This window comes from Brassica napus, chromosome A7, assembly GCF_020379485.1.
Source record: "Brassica napus cultivar Da-Ae chromosome A7, Da-Ae, whole genome shotgun sequence".
Lineage (NCBI taxonomy): Eukaryota > Viridiplantae > Streptophyta > Magnoliopsida > Brassicales > Brassicaceae > Brassica > Brassica napus.
Window position 1 is genome coordinate 18124805 of NC_063440.1, and position 23674 is coordinate 18148478.

At 33.2% G+C, this 23674-nt stretch overlaps 6 protein-coding genes across 7 annotated transcripts; 3 read left to right on the top strand and 3 right to left on the bottom strand.

Moving 5' to 3' along the window:
* The first annotated feature begins 3876 nt into the window (after positions 1 to 3876).
* Positions 3877 to 4734, top strand: LOC106353152 (calmodulin-like protein 4). The gene has a single exon (XM_013792846.3). The coding sequence runs from the start codon at positions 4018 to 4020 to the stop codon at positions 4627 to 4629; it is 612 nt and encodes a 203-aa protein (XP_013648300.1). The 5' UTR covers positions 3877 to 4017; the 3' UTR covers positions 4630 to 4734.
* Positions 4735 to 4851: 117 nt separating this feature from the next.
* LOC106353150 (protein FAR1-RELATED SEQUENCE 6) lies at positions 4852 to 6923 on the bottom strand. 2 transcript variants are annotated; one of them, XM_013792843.3, is made up of 3 exons: positions 6450 to 6923; positions 5438 to 5997; positions 4852 to 5217 (listed from the first exon to the last, which is right to left on the bottom strand). In XM_013792843.3, coding segments are annotated over exons 1-3 (759 nt in total). In that variant the 5' UTR covers positions 6451 to 6923; the 3' UTR covers positions 4852 to 5019. The 2 variants fall into 2 exon arrangements, with proteins under 2 accessions (XP_013648297.2, XP_013648298.1); XM_013792844.3 differs by lacking the exon at positions 6450 to 6923 and adding an exon at positions 6113 to 6402.
* Positions 6924 to 7787: 864 nt separating this feature from the next.
* LOC106356810 (probable fructokinase-4) lies at positions 7788 to 9331 on the top strand. The gene is made up of 4 exons (XM_013796538.3): positions 7788 to 8252; positions 8426 to 8758; positions 8837 to 8953; positions 9029 to 9331. Exons 1-4 carry the CDS (start codon positions 7851 to 7853, stop codon positions 9155 to 9157), a joined length of 981 nt encoding a protein of 326 aa, XP_013651992.2. The 5' UTR covers positions 7788 to 7850; the 3' UTR covers positions 9158 to 9331.
* Positions 9332 to 9999: 668 nt separating this feature from the next.
* On the top strand, positions 10000 to 11759 carry LOC106353149 (protein YIF1B-A). The gene is made up of 5 exons (XM_013792842.3): positions 10000 to 10208; positions 10544 to 10716; positions 10802 to 10900; positions 10990 to 11141; positions 11232 to 11759. Exons 2-5 carry the CDS (start codon positions 10546 to 10548, stop codon positions 11617 to 11619), a joined length of 810 nt encoding a protein of 269 aa, XP_013648296.1. The 5' UTR covers positions 10000 to 10208; positions 10544 to 10545; the 3' UTR covers positions 11620 to 11759.
* On the bottom strand, positions 11730 to 13145 carry LOC106355616 (probable LRR receptor-like serine/threonine-protein kinase At4g36180). The gene has a single exon (XM_013795529.3). It carries the CDS (start codon positions 13128 to 13130, stop codon positions 11904 to 11906), a length of 1227 nt encoding a protein of 408 aa, XP_013650983.1. The 5' UTR covers positions 13131 to 13145; the 3' UTR covers positions 11730 to 11903.
* A 5214-nt stretch (positions 13146 to 18359) lies between these two features.
* LOC106356809 (60S ribosomal protein L38) lies at positions 18360 to 19347 on the bottom strand. Its single transcript, XM_013796536.3, has 3 exons — positions 19205 to 19347; positions 18810 to 18993; positions 18360 to 18591 (listed from the first exon to the last, which is right to left on the bottom strand). The coding sequence occupies exons 1-3, from the start codon at positions 19205 to 19207 to the stop codon at positions 18569 to 18571; spliced, it is 210 nt and encodes a 69-aa protein (XP_013651990.1). The 5' UTR covers positions 19208 to 19347; the 3' UTR covers positions 18360 to 18568.
* Between the last annotated feature and the right edge of the window lie 4327 nt (positions 19348 to 23674).

The following is a 23674-nucleotide window of genomic DNA, read 5'->3' on the forward strand; positions in this document are numbered from 1 at the left end:
CATGTGTCCAATTAGGGGGCGACTGGTTTTCCCGCTACCACCCGCAAACGCAGCTTTTGTGGTTGGTAGCGGTTGTCGGCGATTTGCAACAATCACTCAAATCGCTCTAAACCGCTTCAAACCGCTCTGAATCTCATAAATTCAAAAGCTGGCTCCAGCTAGCGTTTGCGGTTGCGGGCGGTTGTGAGAAAATAAATTTTTTTTCTTTTTTTTAAAACAATATATATATAAAAGTAAAAATATTTAATAAAAAATTTAAAATTAAAATTATGAAAATATTAAAATATATCTATTATATTTTAATTAATATTATAAAATTTTATAATAAAAATAATTTCAATAAATTTTCAAAAATTAAAATTATAACTTTCTAAATAGAAATTTTATATTTATTATAATTTTATGATTTTTGATATTTTTATAATTATATTAAATGTAAATATTGTTAATTTATTATTTGACTGTTACCGAATTTGGTAGTTAACCAGTCATAAGTCACCCGCAAACGCACCAATTTTTAACCCTAGACATTTAAGGTTATTGGGCCGCCCATTGTCCAACTGGTTAAACCCAAATTTGGCCATGTATATAGTTGGGTTCACCCATTTGGGCAAAAAATATTTATGGTTCAATATGGGCCTGTCCATTTCGGACCATATCTATTTGGACACGGGCCACCCATTTATAACCCGCCCATTTGACATTACTAACTATACATTGATTAGAAGCTACAATGTACTAACGAAAACTAAAATATACGTGAATGTTCTTAATCATTTCGTTATCAGTGTAAACAATCGTTTATTCTCACATTTCTTTAAGTGAAGCGTAGAACCACTCTTACATATACATGATTTGTGCAGTTTTGATTTAAATGATATATCTTGTAAGAGTTGAAGATAACATTTCATTGACCAATCCACACAAAAAATATGTGAAATCTACCCAAATACCATGTTTCTTCGAGTATGGAAGACCGCACGAGCTCATCCACTGTGATGGTTTGTTTCTAGTTACTTTCTAGTTACTATCAACCTGGCTTCTTGTCTTTCTAGTTACTTATATTATTACAAATAGTTCACCAACCTGATGAACTTTGATCGTCCCGTTGATGCATCATTGTGAGACATCGTTTGTTGCATAGACGATAGACATTATTATCATAACTAATCAGACTACTCCAGGTACTAGAAAGAAAAATCAGACTACTCCAGGTCAAGCTTTATATTTATCATGTCAATAGATATCCTACATTCCTATGTACATAGATATGGAGGAATTTCGCTAACGATTATATACTTTTAAATCTCTTATAGATGATATATAAAAAGAAACTATAGCAAGGAATTTAGTGAATATCAATTAGAATATGATAACTAATTTGAAATATTAATTCAATATCTAATAATATGTATTGCATCAAAAACAGTTGAAAAAAATGAAAAATAATTTTAATGCGGTTAATTTTTTTGAAACTTAGCCTTGGGAAGAGGTCGACACCATCTAGTGGCGGGATTGAAGAGATAGATGAAGTTCGGTAGACGCAAACAACACCATCACAGCTTCCGGTAATGAAACAAGGTCTCTGATCATGTTTGAGATGTTATTCATATATAGATTCAAGTCATTCAACTTACAAGACTTTCTCAAGTAGTCTTCTTCTTCTTTCCTTGTTTTTTTCTTCTCGATGATCTTGTCTATACACTTTCTTTCTCTTGTTATCTTCTTCCTTCTCCAATGGCTTGTGGTTGGCTGACCCAAACCGAGAGCAACACTAGCTAGTCTTAAAAACAGTAGACGATAGTACATGTGGAGATTGTGCTTTTAGGCAGTACTAATTCGTCCCATCCTTCAAAATACCCAAAAATTCAGTGCAATTTACATAAAGATATTCTATATGGTAGGCATCTAGTAATAGGTCATGGGAAAGGAACATCAAGCCAGCTTTTAAAAAGATACTATTATTTACAAAACTATTTTGAGTTAATTGTTTATTTCAAAATTCTGGTTATAAGCGATATCACTATCATTAGTCAAAAAGCATTTCAAATTCAGATTAAGCAGCTTCTAAAAGAAGTCTAAACAATATGTTTTTACCTAGCTAGCTGACTGAATATATAATTAGCATACTGGTTGAAAATTTACTAGTAAGATACTTAAAATTCTTGTATAATATATCTTGTGAACAATAATTGACTGGTTTATTTTGTGGTCTAATAAGATAGAGTTCCAATCCTTCTAGCTTCCACTATAATTTCAGGTAGTCCTTGGTAATTTAAATGTTTAATAACAAAAATATCCAGATTCTTTTCACAAGAAACCAAGAATAGATTCACCATCTGTTCGAGATCTCAAAAAAAAAAACTTCTAAAATACCAACCACAATTTTTTTTTAATCAAATGCATGTCAGAGATAATGTAAGTAAAACTTGTACCCTTTAGTCAGTATAGTTCAATTTTCACTTTTTATATATAATTTCAAAAATAATAAGAATTATGAATCATGAGTGGTAGTGGCTTTGGATGAGCTGGAAGACAACTATTACACGAGTTAATCTCACATAAGAGTGATTAGACCATCTCCAAGGGCACTCTATTTTTTCCTCTATAATTTACACAAAAATAAAGTAACTCTATTATAGTGTAACTTTTGCTCCAATGGTGTTACTCTATAATAGAGTTACTCTATTATAGAGTGAAATATAGAGGAATGTCACTTTTTCACTCCAAATATAGAGTAAAATATGACATTCCTCTATATTTCACTCTATAATAGAGTAACTCTATTATAGAGTAACACCATTGGAGCAAAAGTTACACTATAATAGAGTTACTCTATTTTTGTATAAATTATAGAGGAAAAAATAGAGTTACATTGGAGATGCCCTTAGAGACCCTTACAGGTTTACAAACCCCGTCAGAGAATCTCCAGAAGATACTAAGTTTCCGGAAACTTGTCTTTTCATCTTTGTTATACTTTAAAACATATTTAAAACACTATTCAGTCAAGATATATATCATGAGAACTGTACAAACATAAAAGGGTTAGGAGACAAGTATTTCATAAACGCATGCATTTGATCGAAAGAATGTGCAAAAGGTATAGAAAATTATATACTGGTTCAATAGATAAAACAAGTGTATGAAAACGAATTTATCATCACTTCAAATATATTTTCGAATGTAACTAACATTCAAAAGTGTTAATACTACTTCATACGTTAGGTTTAATATTCAATGAATGTTCCACTGCATGTGTTCCGTTCGATCCAATTTTTCTACGTTAACTTAAATGTTTTAAATAGTACTTGTACATATTCTAACGGCCGTCAGCCTCTCGTTGGTGGCATGTGCTAGTGCACCACTACTCATGTTTTTAATCTAATACGGAATAAATGGGGACAAGAATCAAACACCAACAATTATAACAACGCGTTAACGTTAACTAAATGAATAATTATCTTTTTATTTATTTGTACAGCATAAAATAAACTTAATAATCCTCCATTTTTAGACTCTCTACCTTCTTCACGCGTATTCTCCAAATATACTAACTAGTGTTAAGTGTTTGTATTTTATATAGACTTTAGATTCTAACGTAACAAATACTTTTGTGACAAAAAACAAGAAGTAACAAATACGTTTTGTTAACTTTATCACACTTCCATCAAAGTAAAATATACTTCTATCACACTTTTTCTTGGAAATTGATGAAAATGTTTTTTTCGGATTACTCATTTAATCTTTTGTTTCTTTTTCTGAACTCTAAAAAAGGTTATAAAACTAGACTAAGCAAAGAGGTAGCGTCTATAGGTTAATCAATGGTTCTACCAAAAAAGATTTTATGTAAGAAAGATCTTTTGCCAAATTATTAAATACTAACTACATCTCTATTTCTCTCAGTCTCTCCCACTGTATAAAAACAACCTTGAGACATTTTCATTTCAAGTTTCTCTGTGTAAAATAACATCAAAGCTTTGTTTCTTTGTTCTCTCTTCTTTAACAAAGTCAAGAGTTATGGTGAGAGTCTTTCTTCTCTACAACCTCATTAATTCATTTCTTCTCTGTTTGGTTCCCAAGAAGCTTAGAGTTCTCTTCCCTCCTTCATGGTACATCGACGACAACATCCCACCACCACTTTCAGAACCGGAACCAAAATCTCAGACAAGAACAGACCCGGTGGATCTGAAACAAGTGTTTCAGATGTTCGACAAGAACGGAGACGGCCGCATCACAAAGGAAGAGCTAAATGATTCGTTGGAGAACCTAGGAATCTTCATGCCAGACAAAGATTTGATCCAGATGATCCATAAGATGGATGCAAATGGAGATGGTTGTGTAGACATACACGAGTTTGAATCTCTTTACGGTTCGATTGTTGTAGAGAAAGAGGAAGAGGATATGAGAGATGCGTTCAATGTGTTTGATCAAGACGGCGATGGGTTTATTAGCGTTGAGGAGTTAAAGTCTGTGATGGCTTCCTTGGGACTCAAGCAAGGTAAAACCCTAGAGTGTTGTAAAGAGATGATTATGCAAGTGGATGAAGATGGAGATGGTAGAGTCAATTACAAGGAGTTTCTTCAGATGATGAAAACCGGTGGATTTAGCAATACATCATCATCAAATTAAAGCTGATATTATCTTTTTATTCCTATGTAAATAATGTCATGCAATGAATCTTGAACTGAATGGTTAAGAACAATTAGATAAAAAGATATTTGACTTTTCTTACAAGCCAAATAGATTGAGAATTGGACGAAGATAGGTTAGTTATTGTTAGTAACTATCTAAAGTTGGTGATGGTTTCTTAGGGCTCAAGCAATATAACACCCTAGAGTTATGCCTATGCAGCATCAGAACAAAACTTTGTTGAAGGCAATTGCAAGCTCTTTTGTCTTTTGACAAGAAAAATCTTTATTAAAAGAGAGGATATAGGGAATACAGAAGAGAAGATCTATCTCCTAAATCAAACTGGTGAAAAATGAACAAGGAAGAAGAACCTGAGACCAAAAAAAACGACTATGCTTGGTTCTGTTGATGATCTCTCTGTTCCAGATCCCTCACATTGTCTACTATGTGTTGGATTCTTTTAGTAAGGCCTTCATTGTGCTGTTCGATATGTTCAAAGAGCATCTCCAGATGCCTTTTGTAAGTAGCGGCTCTCTTTTTCTCTGCAGCTAGCTGCTGCATCAGCTCCTGGATTTTGTCATGCTCATTCTGCAAATGAGGAGACCAAACTCTTTAGAACTTCGTTCCTTTAGCAGTACCAAATGAGAAACAAGCAAACTCAGAATCAAACCATATAGCAACTAATCATGAACCAATACCACATTGACAGGCCAACACAGAACCAATAGCTGAATCTAACATCTATTGTATGTTTGAATCCATTTAGCTAATGAAGCATGAATCATCAAGCAAAAGAGCAACAACTGACCGGATATTGATCATAGATGCAACCTCTTCGAACCCTTCCAGGCATCAAAGGATGATTATGCTCCTTGACAAACTTGGTGATAACCCATTTACCAGAACTTTCTTTCCTAATCAAGATCATTGCTCTACATCCAACCCTTGTTTCCGCTCTTTGTCTAATAACCTTGTCACGCTTGCTAGGCAACCTGTACCCTTCCTTGTTACAAACAAGTTGCCTTCCTATAGGAGACCCATCATGCCTTGACCGTGACAGTTTACTAACACGGATGACGAACCCTACTTTCGTAGCGTAAGCATTATAAAACCCGTGTGCCGCTGCTTCAGATTCAAACTCCTGTCCAACAAAAGGCTCATCCGCCATATCTGCAACTTCCAGAGGGATAGAATCCGGATCTACCTTCTCATCTTGCTCAAGAGTCATTTCTTCACCAGAGTGTTCACCAATCTCGTTATGGTTTTCATCATCTTGCTCAATCATTGCTTGACCGGAGCTTTCACCCATCTCATTATGTCCCATCATCATACCAGCAGCGGCTTCACCATTATCAATTCTGAAATCCACTGCAAGCAAAAGGGGTTCAAGAAGATAAACACCATTGCAAGTAGCAATCAACAGGTGAGCAAAACACACAGCAGATATCTAGCAAAGAACAAGAACAAGTCTTTATTCTCTTACAAGAAGCCTTTGTGACTGAAACTCTTCCAATTCAAGACATGAAGACAAAGCTCAACTACACAAGTGGTTTCATAACTAGAGCCTACAGTCTCCACGACAATACAATAAACAAAGTTTAAATGAAACACCCTTCTTTAAAGTAGGCCTAAGCATGAAGCTATTCAAAGATTCAATTTTTAGCAATGGAGAGTTGTGTAAATCATCAAAAGTATCGAAAGATTGAGACTTGTAATCTCAATCCAAATCAAAATCTCAAATCTAAATCAAAATCTCAAATCTGTAATACCCAATTTCAATTAGAGGAACGAAATGACGGTGAATGAATAAAGAATCTTACTTGTAAAGTTTTTCCCGGGGGATTCGCCGGCGGCGGATGTAGATCGGAGGCGGCGGCGATCGAATTAGGTTTTTCGATGGGGGGGAGAGACAGAGAAGGTGATGGATTACTGGAGACGCAATAAACCTATGACGTGGCGAGAGATGATTGGGTCAATATCGGAGAGAAGTCAACTCACCGTTCATTCTAAGCTTTAGGTTGATCGACTCTATGGTTCTTCCGGTGCGCTTCTCCTCGTCTGATCATTTCTGTTATTCGTTTGGTTTAATTTTTTTATTTTTTTTATTTTGCGATTTTAGATTTTTACAGCGTGATTCTCGCCGACAGACGCACCGGTTAGACCGGTACGTCCATTACTTTGGGTAATTGTACAGATTCCACCCTTTTATTATCTCTATTTACAGATTCATCCTTATATTTACTAACAATCATTTTATTTCCTAGCCTTCAATTTTTTTTTGTATCAACTAGGGGCCAGTTCTTTTTACTGTTTTGGTTTGATTTTCAATATCCAAATTACATAAACATACATGGTTATCAAAGCTAATATGTTTGTTTGATAGGATATGTTTTTTTTTGTAATATTTCATTGATAATTGCTTTTTGTAATATTTCATTGATAATTCATGACGAAAGTCATTTATTTGTTGCTTTTAAATACCATGTTGAAAATTATCTACACCCTCTTGTATATATCAGTAAATACGTTTCCTTTGGGTCTTATCCGTTACTTAGCATTTACCAATTAGTTTGACTGTTTATGAACTTTAACGTCTAAAGGATGAAGAATCCGTTGATTAATGACAAATACAACAATATTTATTACTTGGGGAATAGGAAATCAAATAGTCAGCAATTCCAAAAATAAAAGGATAAATGGATAAGGATCATATATTTTTATCAAACCAAATCCCGTTTCTAAAAATTATAAAAATCGCACATTAATACTTTGATTTAGTAGATTGAAATTCACATGAGATAATATCCACTTAAATGTGTATAATAGAGGAAAGTAATCCTAAAAATTGAAATAATCGGCGTTAAAAGAGGGTAAGATATCTTTATCCAACAATGGATAAGTAAATCTGCCCTAATAGTAAACCTTGTGAAACACGTAACGCTGGTCCCAAGCACCAATCACTGATCTCACAAGATCAGAATATTATGCAACGGACCAATCGAATATTTCGATATTAACTACTTACCAAATACGTTTTCCGGTAATGCGGATAATAACAATTTTTTAAAATAGATAAACCTTTTAAATTTTCATTTAAATTAATTAAACCAAATGATCCTAACACTTGTATATAAACCCTCGACTCGATCCTTCGTTCTCCAAACACTTCTCATATCCAAAACTAATCTCTACCATCAAATAAAACACATTCCGACCACAAAATGGCAGCATCCAACGGCGAGAAAAGCTTGATCGTGAGCTTCGGTGAGATGCTCATCGACTTCGTTCCCACCGTCTCCGGCGTCTCACTCGCCGAGGCTCCTGGCTTCATCAAGGCCCCCGGTGGCGCACCTGCCAACGTCGCCATCGCCGTTTCTCGTCTCGGTGGTCGCGCTGCTTTTGTCGGAAAGCTCGGTGACGACGAGTTCGGTCACATGCTCGCCGGAATCTTGAAACAAAACGGCGTTTCCGCCGAAGGAATCAACTTTGACACCGGAGCTAGGACCGCACTGGCGTTCGTGACGCTAAGATCCGACGGAGAACGTGAGTTCATGTTTTACCGGAACCCTAGCGCCGATATGCTCCTCCGTCCCGATGAGCTTAATCTCGATCTCATCAAATCTGTACGTTACGTTGACTTTTAAGTAACTACTGTATGTAACGGTTGTTGATAGACCTAACGTGGAGGACAAGTTAGGTTAATAAAGTTCTCTGTTTTGTTTTGATGAATCTAACGTGGACTTCAAGCTAGGTTGAAGAAGTGCTCTGATTTGTATTGTTTTTTTTTTTTTGACAGGCTAAGGTGTTTCACTATGGATCAATAAGCCTCATCGTTGAGCCATGTAGATCTGCTCACCTGAAGGCTATGGAAGTGGCTAAAGAAGCTGGTGCGTTACTCTCTTACGACCCAAACTTGAGGCTGCCTTTGTGGCCCTCGAAGGAGGAGGCTAAGAAGCAGATTCTTAGTATCTGGGACAAAGCCGAAGTGATCAAAGTCAGTGATGAAGAGCTTATGTTTTTGACTGGATCTGATAACGTTGATGATGAGACAGCTTTGTCTCTGTGGCATGATAACTTGAAACTTCTCTTGGTCACTTTGGGTGAAAAGGGTTGTAAATATTACACCAAGGTAAATGTTTTTTTTTAAGTTTCATTTCTTACTTAATAGTGTAACTTAATCTGTGTTCTTGTGCTTGTATGGTTACAGAGTTTCCGTGGATCTGTTGATCCTTTCCATGTTAACACAGTGGATACAACTGGAGCTGGTGATTCATTTGTTGGTGCCTTGCTTTGCAACATTGTTGATGACCGCTCTGTTCTTGAGGTAACATATCAGATTAGTCTATGCGCTTTCTGAATCTTTGTGTTGATTATTGACCGTGTTCTTTCTTAACTACAGGAGGAAGCTCGTCTAAGAGAAGTGCTTAGGTTTGCGAATGCATGTGGAGCCATTACAACTACCAAGAAAGGAGCTATACCAGCTCTACCTACAGTGTCTGAGGTTCAGACTCTCCTCAATGGAAACTGATTTACAACAAAACAAGTCTGGATTTTGAATTTCACTTTTTCTTTTTGCTTTTGGTTTGGTGTTCAGACAACTGTTTGATCCTGGTATCGATCTTGTTTTATTAATTCAACTGTCTTCAAGGGTCTTGTATTTTGTGTCACTTTAATTAATAAAAACTCATTACCAAGTTTAGTAGTGAACGACTGTTTGAAGTAATGAAAGCCTAAAGAACAATATATTGCCTAAGGATAACATTCAGAAACTTGCAAGTTCAGTGATCCACAAATGTATTTGCATTCTGCCCACACCTCGAACTCCTCCTCTCCAGAAATGTTTCAGCAAAGTCATTCTTACCTTGTTAGCAATTTGAGTTTAGACATGACAACAATGATCAAAACGCTAGAGTTGCATATATATACAATAGCTAACCTTTGTACTAGAACTTTTAAGATATGGACAGACTTGGTTGAGAGGTTGTAAATTGCATCTTCTATGTGATATATGCAGAAAAGTCCAAGAGCCATATGACCAAACCTCATGGCTTAAACTAAGACCATGATTAACGCATGTTTTTAGGGTGCGGTTCTTAACTTCGGATAAGAACTGTTTCTTAGTTTTTCTTAGCTTTTAAATAAGAGATAAAAGTCGGTTTTTAGCCGAAAAGCAGCTGTCGAAAAATGTAAAAAAAAAATAGTGTCAAATCATGAGTTAAGAACGCCAGATTAAGAATCCGGGTTAATCATATAAATATTTTTTTGGAAACGTTACAGCCTGAACTTTCAAGGTCTTACATAAATAACCCTGAACTTTCGAGTATTCATCATTATAAATCCAATTTTCTTATATACGTGTCAAGCATATATTGGTTCGGTGATGAAGCAGAGCAACCTATGCTCACACGTGCGAACAAAAGGCTTTTCACACGAGACCTCGCTTCCGTTATTTTCCAGACTCTCCACCTTCGATCTATAGATCTTCTTCTTCACCACCGGAGAGCTCAGCCGTCGCACTGAATCAAATCAACCGAGAAAGCAATCTCTAGATCTGTCATCTCCTTGACATCTTCTTCCAGGTCTGCCTTCGTATTCGCTATCACCAATTGCTAATTCTGTTCCTTGTTTTCTAGCGATCTCTTGTTGGGTAAAAGCTTTGTCCATGGTCGAGATCTGGGTTTCTTCCATGTTTAGTTGCTTAGTGATTTCTGCTTCAAAGGCTCAGACTTTATGGTTGAACAATAGATAGAAAGGAAGGTCATGTGTGTTGTAATGTTCGTGGTGATTTGATGATTGGATTGTTAAAACAAGATTCATATGCAAATAAAGTTTTGTTCTTTGTGAATATGAGCTTTTCAATTAGTTAGATTACCTAATTGTGAGCTCTTTGTGGTGGTTTTGTGTTGAATGGCAGAGATGTACAATAACATGGGACCTCAGCCTGGGATGCCTATGCCTCAGGCAGTTCCTCAGCCTAACCCCTTTGGGAATGCCTTCTCTGGTCCTGGCTCTGGACTTATCAGAAGTGGCTTGGGAGCTTATGGGGAGAAGATTTTCGGATCCAGCTCTGAGTATGTGCAGAGCAACGTACGTCAAACCCTGTGTCTTTAGCTTCTTTTTTTTAACACTGCTTGGCGTTTCATTTGTTTTAACGTTAGTGTGATATGAACAGATAACTCGTTACTTCTCCGATCCTCAATACTATTTTCAAGTGAATGACCAATATGTGAGGAACAAGTTGAAGATTGTTCTACTTCCTTTCCTTCACAGGGTAAGAGGAAGGCTTACTTTGTTTTGCTGTACTCTTTCTTTTGTTTTGTATATTGGGTGTGTCTCTAATCAGTTTTGCTGCAACATCAGGGACACTGGACTAGAATCTCAGAGCCAGTTGGGGGTAGACTTTCATACAAGCCTCCGATATATGATATTAATGCACCAGACTTATACATTCCGCTTATGGCATTCGGCACATACGTTGTTCTTGCTGGTTTGTCACTAGGACTCTATGGGAAGTAAGTTCTTTATCTACTCGTTTACATGTCTTTTAGACTGCATTTTTGTTTTCAATCTTGTGATCCTTGTCGTGATTCTGGATTCTCTAGGTTTTCTCCGGAAGCTCTGAACTGGCTTTTTGTGAAAGGAATGGTTGGCTGGTTTTTGCAAGTCATGCTGCTGAAGATAACATTGCTTTCATTGGGTAGCGGCGAAGCACCCCTCTTGGATATTGTGGCGTATGCTGGCTATACTTTCACGGGTCTCTGCTTAGCTGTTCTTGGCAAGATCATCTGGGGATACTCTTACTATGCTCTCCTTCCGTGGACCTGCTTGTGCAGCGGGGTTTTCCTTGTGAAGACAATGAAGCGAGTTCTCTTTGCGGAAGCTAGGAGTTATGACTCGAGCAGGCATCACTACCTCTTGATCTTTGTAGCTTTAGCACAGTTTCCTCTTTTGATCTGGCTTGGTAACATTAGTGTCAATTGGCTCTTTTGAAATGCACTACGTTTAAGATGTTGTGAAAAAGAAAAACACCTCTGATGTTATGTTAGCAGAATTTAAGTTTTTATTTATTTCTGGGTTTAGACTTTTGTCAAACATAAATATATGATGAAAGAAAAGTGTTACCTCAAGTACACATCTCTTTTTTTATCTTTTGTTTTTAATGTCAGTTTCTTGACTACATTTTCTACCATTATTATTTAAAAGCATAAAAGGACATGAACTTAACTCTGGTGATCATGCTTTCTTTTAGAAACTGCTTCCCATGTGGATGATCTCTACTTTAAGCCCTCTTCCTGCATTGCATTGGTGCATTGTGATTTTGGCTTCTGTACTCCTTGGCAGATTGTAACATTCTTAGGACATTGCAGACAGTTATTCGAAAGGCTTCCTCTGATCTGCTTGGAGATTCTCTGAAACTCCACAGGAAGTGTACCTGTGAGATAGTTGTTCTCCAAGTACAAGCTTCTCCATGAATTCTCAAGTCTTTTCCCATAGATCCTTGGAATATCTCCTGAGAACATGTTGCTTCTTAGATTGATGTCCTTCAAGTTTCCATAAGTAGCCAGGTTCAGTGGAAGGGGGCCCTGTAAATGGTTTCCTTCGGCGTCAAGGATGCGCAGGTGTGTTTCCATGCCTATAACCTGAATAACCTCTATGGATATGAACTGGTTAAAAGACACATTGATGCGTGAAATCTCTGGAAACGTTAAGATCTCATGGCCGATGGTGCCTGAGAATCTGTTCTGGCTCACGTCTAATGACACAAGATGTTTTAGCCTATGCAAAGGAGATATACGTCCTGCAAGGCTATTGTAACAGAGAGATAGAGTTCTGAGACTCGTGGGAAGCTTAGGAAGCATTCCGAAAAGATGATTGTTACCGAGTTCTAGCACTTGTAGCTTCCACAAGCCGTTGAGAGCAGGTATTCTTCCGTCTATGTGGTTGTTTGATAGGATCAGGTGTGTCAAGCTTCTCAAGCCTGAGATCCTCGGAGGTATCTCACCGGCGATACTGTTCTTGGACAGGTCTATGGTCTTGAGCTCCTTGAGCTTGGTGATTCCTGGGGTTATATCACCGGTGAAGAAGTTTCCGGAGAGAGAGAGCTTGGTGAGTTTCCTGAGCTGGAACACAGTTTCTGGTATTGGACCGCGGAACCTGTTGTTGTTGAGGCTAAGTACAGTGAGCTCGGTGAGGTTCCCTATTGCCTCAGAGAGGAAACCGTCATAACCATCATCGTCAAGGTCGATCTCTGTTACTCTGCTGGTCGTGTTCTCAAGAGTGAAAGAACACATGACTCCCAAGAACGTCCCTGAGCCTTCACAAGGGTCTTCAGAGAAGTCCCATGTGCTGAGGTAAGAGGATGGGGAGATGGAACTTGGATCAATGCTGCGTATGATAGACTCTAGAGCTTGAATGTCAGATCGAAGAGTGGCTGAGAGAACTGATGAAGGGACAACAAGTAGTAAGAACAAGGACATGAGTAGTAAGGAAGATGAAGCCATTGTTTTGGTTCTTGTTTAACATGCATGAATGATATGGAACATGTTCTTTTTAAGAGAGTATTCTTGTAAGAAGGTCGTCGTGTTGAACCTAAGTGAGACCTAACATGCTTTAAAGATTCTTGGGTACGTTGTTGGTGAGATTCACATCTTTGTTGTGCTTGCTATTAATAATGCACATCAAACCAAATATGGACCGACCTCAAAAATTAGTTTGAGATAATTACAAAGTTATCTAGAAATTTAAGTCATTTTCATCAAAATGCATATAAAACAGATTTTATTTGTATTATTTTAAAAAAAAAATTCGTGTGAGATGTTTATTAAAACTATTTTTAATGAAAATGGGAAAGTAGTGTTTTTAATGATTATGAAGTGTTAGATTCGTAAACTTATATATTTTCGATTGCAAGAGTACATAATGGCAAATAAACTTACACAAAGTGTTCTAATTTTTTTTCTACTAGATTTATGTTGATTATGTTCTACCGATTTGATTTTTTGAATTGGTATCTAATTCGAATTATTATAGTTATTGTTGGTAATAAATAAATATATACATCTTCCTAGTGCAAAGCTAAGACTATTGTAATTTAACTTTCATTTGGAGAGCAGCCATCTCCTAACGTGATCAGTAGACCAATTCATTATTGATAGTTTTTATTTTTTGATAGAAGCCATTTTTGTCATTGTAAAACATACGTGACAAATTAGGAAGACGTTGTCCAATAGTATTTTAGATTTTGATCTAAAATAGTTAGTAATCATTTGACCATGCAATATACCTAAGAAAAGACAACTGAAAAATTCTAAGAAAATTCTTAAATTAGGAATTCACTATATATAGAAGTTTGCTTTTACATATAAATACGTTAGTTAGTCCAAAACTGCTAAAAAGAAGCAAAAACAAGAACCATTTAAGATCTTATCAAACCATGGCTATCGAAAAGAGAACCATGATTGCCTCCTTCATCGTCGTCATGATGATGGTAATGATGATCATGACCGAAGTCGAGGGCAGGAACCATGTTTCAGTCAAGCCGCCGCCTCCAAAGAAGAGGTTTATCTTTTTCTAAATCGATGGCTCATAAAGTTTATGAGAAAATAAATGGTTCTTACAATGAGGAGCTTCAAGCATGGTTAAACTATTTATTATATTATTCATTTTTTCATCCTCCTATATATATGATTAGTTGTGGATGTTTTACTTATATAATAATGTTTTACAAAAGAATATTCCTATGTGAATGAAATGTATACTAGTTTCATATTGCATAGATGAGATTTTTATTTATGAATCTCTCTAAATATTAACAAAAATGTTCACTTATTTATTCTTTTAGAAATATCCTGATTTAATATTACTAAATTTGTGTTATCATGTGAGATTTAGTTACGGAATTGTGGTTCATTTCGTTGTAATTTCGGTGATGTATAACAACAACGCGAGGTAGAAGGCTGAAAATTATGAGAAATGGCCTATTATGATCTTAACAAATTTTATCGTGCCTTATACGATCCAAACAAAAATAATCTTGTTAAATATGACTTCAATCCGGTTTTAATTCAAATAAACTATCTAATTTTTTTAAAAATATACCTAAATTTACGTTAATAACGGAAAATAATCAACCGTTAATTCGACTGGCTACATCTAGGGGTGTTCAATCTGGATATCGGTTCGGTTTTGGTTCGGTTTTTCTCGGTTTTCGGTATTTCGGTTAGTAAAATATAACTACCATTCTAAATCCATATTTACTTCGGTTCGGTTTATATACTGTCGGTTTTCGGTTTATTCGGTTTTATACCAAAAAACATAATTATTTTGTTTGAGATCATATTATATGAATTTTAGAGTCATATTGTCAACACAGTTATTTATCAAAAATATATTACATGTTCAAATAAATGAACAAAAAAGTAAAAATGCTTCTACCATCAAATAAAATAATCAAATCTATAACTAAAATCAAAGCTTGAAATTTTGAAAATAAAAATATGAAACAAAGCAGAAACATGAAAGAAAAGTTTTTCCACTCTTCCATATTTAGTGTTCATTAAAGTCATGCTTTTTCAATTGAAAATTTTCCATTAATTATTGTCTATCAAATTTATAATCTTCATATTAATTTAGTGAAGACTAAAATAAATCAAAAAGATCAAAAAAAGACTTAGAAAATAAGATGTCTGAATTGCGATGTATTGTTATTTAGTTATAGTTCAAGTGTTTTACAAATTAAGGTTTTTTATTACTATAAAATTATGGTAATAGTTATTAACACAAATTTAACTTATGTAACAAATAGATTTTTATGTATTGTTATAAAATAGATATATATTTATATGTTTCTACTTTTAATCGGTTTTGTTCGGTTTATTCGGTTTAATCGGTTATATACCAAAGCATATCCAAATCCTGCGGTTTTTATAAAATTATATCCATTCGGTTTATATGGTATATACCAAAACCAAACCATATTGTCTATTTCGGTTCGGTTCGGTTTTACCATATTGAACAGCCCTAGCTACATCTGACATGGCGATCTTGTACCATTATTAACTAAAACTATGATGCTTTAATTTTTTTAAAAGCTAAATTTTGCACTGACACGGACTTGAAGAATTTAAAAGATCATTAAGGCTTTGCGTCAACTGCTTATGGGAACGCTTCTTGCATAATCAAAATGGTGTTGTTTAAGCATCATTACAGATGAATAGAACAATCACACGTTTGATGTATGGTTGCAAAAGGGTCCATGTCGTACCTAAAGATTGTCTTCCATAAGTAGACACGTTTCTAGATTTGTGACCTTAACATTCCTTATATATTATTTGTGAAACATTTTTAAGTTGTAACTTAAGGGATTAGTGCTGACGTGTCGTTATCTCAGCTCTTCTCAGAGTCATTTTTAAAATGGACCAACATAACTAGAGAAATAAAACGGATGATATTAAAAAACTTTAGTGTATTATTGTATATTAGTGTCTATATCTAAGTCTGAGAAGCCCTGTGGTTGTTAAAGCCCATTGACGTTTTGATATACTCATTCGAAATAAAGGTCGATTGTAATCAAAACCAATAAAACTGAATAGTGAATGAATATATGATTAGACGAGTTTCTCTTTGGTAGTCGTTTCATCTTACTGTTTTAAAGAATGCATAACAGATACAAATTAAGTTACACATTATGGATCATACGCTTTATTTTAGTAAAGTGATATATGATCGAGAATGTCATGAGCGTAATCAGTCAATGGTTTTTATCCTTATCTATTGAACCGTATCTTCATCCATATGAATCTTGGTATTGTTAGTACTCAAATGAAAAAAAAATAGTATATGTTTAAAATATGTGTATATGTTTAAAGTACATAAATTCCTAATTAAAATATCTAAATCGCTTTTGACCGCAGAAATGAAAAGCTAGCATTTTTAAAATATCAAATTTTCAAAATTTAGAAATTTTCTTATCATATTTATTGTATATTTATTATGTGATTGTGCGTATTGTCCGATTTTCCATATCTTTGTTTGCAAGCAGTTAATATTTGAGTACTTCTATCCCAAGCTAGATTACTTATCACGCAAAATATATGTGATAAGTTTATCGCCATCGTTGGTATAAATTAGTAAATAAGCATTTAATGATGAGATACTGTAAATACGATTTTTATGGTATCCCATATATATTAAAAGAGAAATCTCTTATATATTAATTGAAAAACATTATAATATTTTTTTTGTAACCATGTGTCATCACTAAAATGATTCTTAAAATCCTTAGAGAAATATGTTGGTTCATCTAAATACAATAAACTTTTTATTAGAATAACTATAAATACATTATTAATGTGCTTCATTATTTCCTAAATAAAATAACGGAATTTTCTAATGTGGCTAAAGTATATATGACAATTAATGGTTTTGAATAATAAAGATTTGATAAAAATAAGTGTATCTTATATTATATTTGTTTAGTTTTAAACTATTAAAATAAATTAAACAATCATATTAACCATATAATAAAAAAATTAGAATATAAATGATTAAAACGAATATGTTATATTTTGAATTTAAATGAATTTTGTTTATGTTATATTTTGAATTTTAAAAAACGAATATAAATGATTAAAACTGTTAAAAGTCTCACATTAAAATTTTGTGATCCATGATTTAAAATTTTGTTATTACATGATACAAACGATTACAAAATCGTATAACTCAAAAGTTTCATTTAATAAGTATTAAAATTAAAAGATATATAAATATATATCATTTTAAATTAAATTATATGTCATATAAAAATACATAAATATTTTAATTTGGAAATTTATTTGAACAAATTTTTTATGATAAAAATATATATCATTTGAATTTTTTTTAAAAAATATTATAAATTACGTAAACTATTAATCCCACAATGAAATTTTATTATCAGTAATTTAACATTTTTACTATAACGGATACAAATGATCAAAAAACATATGAATATAAAACATCATTTAATAGATGTTAATATTAAAATATACTATATATATGTTACTATCATTTAAATTTAATTATATACCGTATCAAATAGAAAAAATATTTGTTTGGATTATAAAATTTATTTATATGTTCACACTAATTTAATTATATAAATAATAGTTACTGGCTTTTTATTATTAAATATATAATACATAAAATAATTTTAATATATAATATTCATCCCGCGCAAGGCGCGGATCTTAACCTAGTTTATTTAATTATGAAAGCACATTGAATTGATAGAGTGCGGAAACCGTATAAGTCAAAGATCTAGGGTTTTATACTTTTATCCGATTTTGAAAACTTGTCAACAAAGGTAACTTCGAAAACAATGGAATGGACGCAAAATTTTTTGCAGTGCTCATGAAAGCTCTTAAAGGGGCGCGACTACTCTTCCCAGTGATTCGTTAAAACTCTAAAAAAAACTTAATATCTTATAAAATCAATTGTATCTTACAAAAACCATAAGAGAGTTCTTTACATAGAACTCTTCAACCGTCATAAAAAAACTTATTCCTAATAGTTAAAACCCAAAGATAAGGCTTTCTGTTTATATACACACTTTCTTTAAATCAATGAGTACAAACAAAGTAAACAATGCTGCCAACTAAACCATCTCCGTTTAACTTAAACATCGTTTTGATTAGAGTCCACTGGACTGATGTTTGTCTATTTGTTGATATTTTGTGAACCGATGCAGAAGATAGCAATTGAAGTTTTTTTTTGTTGCAGTCATTGACATCACATGGCAAATAGCAAAATACAAAACCCAGTCTTAAAAATGAAAAGAGAAGAGTCTGAATCATAGTGTAATTCAAAAGGTAACAAGAACAAACTATCCCAAGCGAAAGATATCTCTATAACTTCAACGCTGGTTATAGCATTAACATAGAGCCCTGACTTCAAGTGATCTTCAAAGGTCTTGAACACTCAAACCTGAAATAAGGAAGTTCCAATAAATAAACTAACACATTTTCAAATCTACACATTGTCCTTACAAGAAGCCAAAAGACACAGATGCTAAGACTCTTAGCATACAAACTTTCAGACAACTAACCAATACTTATTTGGCAAAATCTAACTAACCTAAGAGGTTCCAATTAATTGTTAGCAAGTATTCAACGAGTGTAAAAGAGAGAGAGGAGATTATGCACCTGGAGGAAGTGACTGCTTAAGCTTATCAGCTTTCTCTTGGTCGAAGACGCAAAGAGTGTAGAGGTACCTAGAGCACCTGACCTTGAACTTGACAATGTCCTTGCTTCTCTTGATCTTCACAGACCTTGCATCCTTCCTTCTCGCTGTCAGAAGGAAGTCCTTGATCTCGTGGATTTGCTTAGGCTACTCACAATTTCAAAAATCAAAATACAATCATTTTAGTTTCAACAATATTATTAGATATCAAGCAATAAGGGATTACATTTCATAACAAACTCTAGTCGTGTGAGACAAACAATCAAATTCCCAAGAAGAAGAAAAAAAAGACAAAACATAATAACAGCTTCCCGGTTCTGAAAGAATAACAAGAGTTGAGAGACTACGAAGAATGTACCATTTTCGGTTCTGTTTTCGCCGCTGCAACTTCCTTCCGCTTACCGTCGGAGAAGAAGCTAAATATTCTCTTTAAGAAGCAAAACCCTAGATGTGCAATTTTACACCAATTTCCAAATATACCCCTTAGGCCCAGTGATATAGCTATTTGGGTTTAATGGCTCGTATTAGTATCCAAATGGGTTAGTTAATTAGTTGTTTTGCAAATTTCAACCTGGGTTTTGATTTTGAGAAGTTATATATACTACATGATCACACTAAATCATTTGCAAAAGTTGGTCATATAATTTTTCTTTTTGTAATTCGTTAGTTTATTTCTGTGTAATTGTTTTCGATATTTTAGCATTTTAAGTGATACTACGACCTCTATATCATTATTTTGGGAATCTTATCTAATGAATCATTTATGAGAGTTTACTTGATTCAGTGCCGGCCTTGACACCACTCCAACCAAGCACTCGCTTCCGGCCGCCAATTTTATCATAGTTATTTCGGCCACCAAATTAATAATGTTCTTTTGGTCTGGTGGCAAGTTACCTATGTTATTCTTTGCATGTCCTAGTTAGGTGCTCCAACATGTATTTTGCAAACTTAATTTTTGAAAACATATGCAAACCAGCCAAAAAAAATTTTGTTTGCAACCTAAAGGGGGTGTATTCAATTTAAAATTTGAGGTGATTTAATTTTTAATGAGGTTTTAGGTGATTTCAAGGAATTACAGAGAATATAATAATTTTTGTTAAACCACCTAAAACCATGAGATTTGAGTTTTAAGTTTTTTTAACTAAGAAATTCCACCCAAACACTTTAAAATCACTTGAAAACTCCACAACTTAAAATATTTTCAATAACAGTGAATTTTTGAATACTTTATAAAATGTCAAGTTCAATAACACTGGATTTTAAATGAATTTTTAAAATTCATGTTTCAGTAATATTAGATTTGTTATTTTGACACAAATCACCTAAAACTAACTCTCAATTGAATACACAGAATATTCAGGACCGGCTGTGCTTATAGTTTTTCTATGACAATTCTAATAATCGCGTTCGTAGCTTTCCAATATAAGAAGAAACCGATTGAAAATTGGGTGGTGATGCAACATAACACAGGTGGCAAACTACTGAGCTATCCTTATGTATTCAGATTATATAAATTTCTTATTGTATATTAAAAGTATGACGTTAAATAAAGGGGAAATGCCGAATTAGGTTAGTCATCAATCTATCGTTTGTTGTGTTAGAAAGCGACCAACGTTACAAGTTGACATTACCTGGAAATGAATTATAGTAGAAATCTTCTCCTTCGACCTAAACCTTTGATGATACTGACATTAATTATCAGTTTTATTAGAGTTTACTACGGTATAATATATATCTACATTTTATAACTTTTTCTTTTTTTGCATGTTTGTGTGAGAGGACTTGTTTTTATAAATCAAATAAGATATATGGTACACCTGTAATAAAGATGACACGGTCTGAATATACCTTGACATCGAACATAGACTAAAATACCATTTAACAAAAAGTAAACACCTTCTCTTCTTCTTTTGTCGACAAAGACCTTTATTTAGATATGGTAAAACACTTGAACAAATATATGTAAGAAAATCACGTACATTAACCAAATACATGTATAAGACAAGTAAATAGTGTAATTAGATAGGACCGTGTCAACCCTATCTCGTGTGACACTTTTTTGTTCACCATACCTCGTGTATAGATCTTGTAGATCACCCAATATTACATGCCGACACAACACTAGACGAGTTATGTATTGTGATGATTCGTAAACCACATAATTAATGCAAAAACATCAACTACTCACACTAACATATGTATTTTTAAGAAAAAAGAAGATTTTACAGCAAATAGAGGAACTAGCACAGAGACCTATAGCTAAGACGAGACGTGGGTATCTTTGTATATTGTTGAAAGATTCCACGTATATATGGAGGAGATAAGGAATCTTAAAAGAGAATTCTAATCTTCAAAGAAGAATGAACGGACAGAATTCAGCATATCTTAACTTTAGGAATCTATTTTAAGGAGAGAATCATGTAACGACAAGAGGGAGTGGATCATTAGTGACATAAGCGAATATTTTAACTTATAATTGTATAGTTTAGGTTAGAGTGCCAGAATATAATATCATAGTATATATGTCATGGTCCCCATTACATTACTACTTTGGTGTTCTCGATGAATCTACATGTATTTTATATTTTTCTACCTCAACAATGATGCAACATAAACAAATGCTAAACATCACTAATCTTAAACTTATGTGAAATACGATGTTATTACTGATCTAAAGTCACTTGTAATAAAATGTCGCATATCTTTTTCTAACAAAGCTTTCTAAAATAGTTTGGACTTAGGTGTTTGAGAATGCTAATTAGCGCCTAGAACTACGACGTCATTAATAGACTTGGTAAACATATACAATTGGAGAAAACCACCCTTAAAATCCTGAATTTTCAACTTAAACCCTTTTTAAATATTAGTCATTTTAACTTTCATATTTTGTTTATTCGGCCATTTAAGAAATTCGAATAGTCAACTGTTAAATTTGAGTAACAATTGTTATACCCAATACAACATCATTTTAAAATTCATTTGGTTTAAGAAAAATTCCAAATTGATTTAGTCATCCTTACTCAAAACTTATTTCCCAAATCGATTTCAGGGGCTATCACTGATGAAGACAAGCAATGGAGATTTCTCCGGAAATAAATAATGATTCTCATCAATTTGATAAAGTCGAATTGTCACATCGGAGTATCAAATTTTCACGCCGGAGAAACCACCATTGCTTGTCTTCATGAGATTGCTTCTAAAACCGATTTTGCGTAAGATGAAATTGAATTAGGAATTATGTTTTCGAGTGAGAAAGATGAAACTGATTTGAGATTTTTCCAAAACAAAATAATTTTTAAAACAACCTCATATTGGGTTTTATGGTGCCATTTTTCGAGTTTACAATTGACTATTTGATTTTTTTAAATGGGTGAGTCAACAAAATATAAGAATTACTATTATATATTTTATATTTGTCATCATAGGTTACAAAAATATGTGTTATTATATAATTAATCGTATTTTATACGTACCATCAAATAAGTAATCTTATAATTAATAATATTTTATACGTACAATCATATAAATAATCACATATATTATATTTTTAAATTTCAATGTGAAATATAAAAACCATAATTTAAGTTGGTGTTTGAAATTAAGCTTTGTATTGTATTTTTTTTATATATATTGAAAACATTTTTATAATGGTTATTGAAAAATATGTTAGTAAAAATTATTTTTTGAATATATGTATATTTTTTAATGAATTTTTGATATAAATCAATTTTAAATTATTATTTTAATTTGAATATATATATCAAGTAACATAAATTCATTACTTTTTTTTCTAACTTACTGCTATCCATGTTTCTAAACATCATTATATTTATTTTTCTATTACTATTAATGTTGTCAAACAAAAACTTAAAGTACTTCTACTTTAATAAAATAGATTTCAGAGTTTTAATGGCAGTTTTCTCTATACATTAGTTAAAAGTAGACCTTGTTATTTAATGGTTTTGTACTAATAACGTTTATCTTTGTTAATTCTATAAATTAAAACTATCTTAAAGAACTAAAATTGAAGATGGAGTCTGAAGATGACTTTGTGTGTTGAAATAATCCTTTGGTATTCTCATATTTAAATGTATCGACCAATTGATTATTGTTTCATTCATGGGTAGTGGACAATTAGTATACTGTTGCCGACAGTCGCTCCAATACTATGGGAGATCAAGTAAATTATAAATTAATACGTGATCTGATTATTTTAAGAGATGCGTAAACACAATGATTTAGGTTTACGATCATCTTTGTTGGTTTTTACATTATTCCTTTTTATACCATATTTTAAATTAACGATTGTGCAAAATTCAAGTTTTATGACGACATAAAGCATTAAGCAACACAAACAGATCGACTTTTTTGCTAACACATAAAGAAAAGAGAAGTAGTTATTTTGCTATTTAAAGTCCTTTTTGTCAGCTTTATTCTAATTATAATCGTTGTTGTTTTATATGGAAAAGAGGAGAAAGTGACAGCTCTCTCTCACTGATTGAGTTAATGAATGAGAGAAGTGACGTCAGATTAGCAAAGCCATGGCTACGAAATCTAACAGCTGCACACATGTCACATTTCTCATCCACTGCAGCCTAAAGTTATCCTTCTGTTTTTTTTTTTTTGAGCAACAGTTATCCTTCTGTCTAAAACTCTTTTTAGACCATCTCAATGTGTTTTTCTATTTTCCTAAAAAACGAATAACTTTACAATAAAAATAAAATTTACTATAATGTATCGTTTTTTTGTCAACACTATAATGTATCATTTAAACAACGTTTTCTCTATATTTTAAAATAAAATTAGAAAATAATGTTATTTTTTTCTA

Bases quoted from the DNA above. Each gene is read 5' to 3' on its own strand.
- LOC106356809 (XM_013796536.3), bottom strand. The intron at 18,592-18,809 runs GTGCATAATCTC...TCCTTATTTCAG, and splicing joins TAAGCAGTCACTTCCTCCAG to GTTTGAGTGTTCAAGACCTT.
- LOC106356810 (XM_013796538.3), top strand. From the start codon at position 7,851: ATGGCAGCATCCAACGGCGAGAAAAGCTTGATCGTGAGCTTCGGTGAG. The intron at 8,253-8,425 runs GTACGTTACGTT...TTTTTTTGACAG, and splicing joins ATCTCGATCTCATCAAATCT to GCTAAGGTGTTTCACTATGG. The intron at 8,954-9,028 runs GTAACATATCAG...TCTTAACTACAG, and splicing joins ATGACCGCTCTGTTCTTGAG to GAGGAAGCTCGTCTAAGAGA.
- LOC106355616 (XM_013795529.3), bottom strand. From the start codon at position 13,130: ATGGCTTCATCTTCCTTACTACTCATGTCCTTGTTCTTACTACTTGTT.
- LOC106353150 (XM_013792843.3), bottom strand. The intron at 5,218-5,437 runs GTCAGTTGTTGC...CCTCATTTGCAG, and splicing joins GCATCTATGATCAATATCCG to AATGAGCATGACAAAATCCA.
- LOC106353149 (XM_013792842.3), top strand. From the start codon at position 10,546: ATGTACAATAACATGGGACCTCAGCCTGGGATGCCTATGCCTCAGGCA. The intron at 10,717-10,801 runs GTACGTCAAACC...TGATATGAACAG, and splicing joins CTGAGTATGTGCAGAGCAAC to ATAACTCGTTACTTCTCCGA. The intron at 10,901-10,989 runs GTAAGAGGAAGG...CTGCAACATCAG, and splicing joins TACTTCCTTTCCTTCACAGG to GGACACTGGACTAGAATCTC.
- LOC106353152 (XM_013792846.3), top strand. From the start codon at position 4,018: ATGGTGAGAGTCTTTCTTCTCTACAACCTCATTAATTCATTTCTTCTC.